Source organism: Egretta garzetta, unplaced genomic scaffold (assembly GCF_000687185.1).
Source record: "Egretta garzetta isolate BGI_Z169 unplaced genomic scaffold, ASM68718v1 scaffold293, whole genome shotgun sequence".
Classification (NCBI taxonomy): Eukaryota; Metazoa; Chordata; class Aves; order Pelecaniformes; family Ardeidae; genus Egretta; species Egretta garzetta.
Window position 1 is genome coordinate 645,367 of NW_009259318.1, and position 2,155 is coordinate 647,521.

Below are 2,155 nucleotides of genomic sequence, written 5' to 3' on the forward strand. Positions count from 1 at the left end.
ACCAGTGACGGATCTGCCCCTTCAACCGCACGGCAAGTGGCAGAGCACCTTGGCCTACCTGTGGCACAAAGGGCAATGAACGTTTGGGCATGCTTCCGGATCAAAAGCAACTTGTCTTTAGGTAGAGGCAGCTTCCTTAGGATGTGTTCAATGAAATCGTGCGGGGTGATGGCTGCGAGGTTCCACTTCAACTTCCCCAGCACCACCAGCTCCCATTCCTGCAGGGGGGGGACAAGGAGGGGAGAACAGAAGAAAAACCATAAGCAAGCCTGAAAAAAACCCCGCTTCGCTTATTCCTCCACTTGTAATTATATCACTGCTAAATTGGTTTTGCTCAAACATTTTTTTCCGTATGCCCCTACTGCTTTGAAGTTGTTGACTTTATTCTTTATTTTCTTTCTTTTTTTTTTTTTTTTTTTTTTAAAGACTGGAAATGTCAAGCTCTGCTGAAAATAACGAGACCTGGCAGCTCCTGCCAAGATTTTACTTTTTTTGTATCCAGTGCTGAATGCCCACCCAGAAAGTTTAGCCTGCAATTAGATATTGCCAAGGTCACTGTGGTCCTTCACTAGTAACTTCTTTTAAATGGCTCTAGTCCTTACTTTATAGCCATTTAAAGCCCTAGGGATAACCATGCACAAAAATAACCTAGATATACATTCTTTTTTTTCAAAACTGGGGAAGTTAGCTTGATGGCATTCTCTCCCAAAACTGTATTCAAAAGCTCCTGCTGATAAATCTGATGGTGCTTAAACTACCCCAAGACAGGCTTTGCAGAAAGGAAATGCACGTAACACAGCCAAGAAGTAGCCTGTGTAAATTATCTGCCAATACATCATGTAGGATCCGTTCCCAGATTCTCTGCACGCCCAAACCTCCCAGTGAAATCACGGGAAAGCTTGGGCGCCTGTGTAACTACTGGCCATTCCCTGCAATGCGATTACATGTAGAAATGGTACCTCATCAACAGATCCAGCCACGGGGTTCAAAGCAGGGCTTAGCCCCTCATGCTTCAACATTTAAAGTAGGTTTTGAATACCTCACAGCGCCCCGCAGAGTGAATAAAGCTCAGGCCTTGGACTCGTTTCTGTCTCATGCATCAACTATTAGCTATTAACTAAATTCCGCGCACCGATTTTTGAGTCCTGATGATGCGTGAGCCTGATGGGAGCCCAGTGTGGCGGGGAGCCCCAGCTAAGCTTGTAGAGCTGGCAAGTCGGAAAAAAAACATCCTTTAATTTTGCAGCCGAGGAGACATCAACCGGCGTTGCTGAGAAACCGTAAACATGGACCCCCCCACAATGCCATTTCTGCAGTCGTTTCTCTGAATAGGCGCCCGCTTTAACACCGAGTTACTTTCCTACAGACATTCCTACTGGATTATGACAGAGCCCTCCACGGCTTGAAAAATCTCACGTTCACGATGTAACCGGCCCCAGAAACTAGATGGGGTTTTTTTTTTCTTTCTCAAGAAAACCTGCAAATTGTTTGAATGTTGATTTTTAGATGATGATGTAATCTCATAACCTAGACAATTACTAATGTGACAGACGTTGATATAGGAGAGCACCGAATCTGGAGGACTGAATACAGGGAAGCACTGAAAGCACACGCTTAAATCCACGTGGCACAAAAAAAAAAGGTGGGCACATCGTTCCACGTCCTCTTGCGTGGGGGCCACAGCACTTCCCCTAAGGGCCCGTGCCACCAGCGGGACGGCCCATGCCACCAGCGGGACGGCCCATGCCTGTGATGGCCGTGGCAGGGTTTGCAGAGCAAGGCTCTTCACCCTGCAGAAGCAGGAGCCTCCCAGCCCCTCCCCGGGGGGAATTCCCACTGCCTTCACCCAGTGATTCACAGGAGAAGTTCTCCAGGGATTCGGCTGGCCACGCGCATTCACCGGGACCTGGCAGAACAAAGCTATCTGGCTGAATACACACCTCGCCGAGAGGCCGAAACACTCGTCCAGCGCGCTCTACCCCACGAAGCGCCTTGCGAGTACTAATCGTGCCACTAAGTAATTCCCATTCCGTGCGGTTCTGCTTTCGCTACGTCCGAGCTGATCCGGAACCCTCCCAGCAGAAGCGCCGGACACGGCCTGGGCTGCCTGACCCGGCTGCGTTTCCACCTCGCTACCTGCCCGGGTGGCGGCCTA

General features: G+C 49.4%; 1 protein-coding gene across 2 annotated transcripts in view; it reads right to left on the minus strand.

Annotated features, from left to right (window-relative positions):
- The window catches only part of CCND2 (cyclin D2), a 35,149-nt gene that overhangs the window by 30,266 nt on the left and 2,728 nt on the right, over nt 1-2,155 (minus strand). For both annotated transcript variants that reach the window (XM_009636524.2, XM_009636523.2), the window contains one exon: nt 59-218. In XM_009636524.2, the coding sequence (XP_009634819.1) occupies nt 59-218 (160 nt within the window). The remainder of the gene's footprint in view (nt 1-58; nt 219-2,155) is intronic.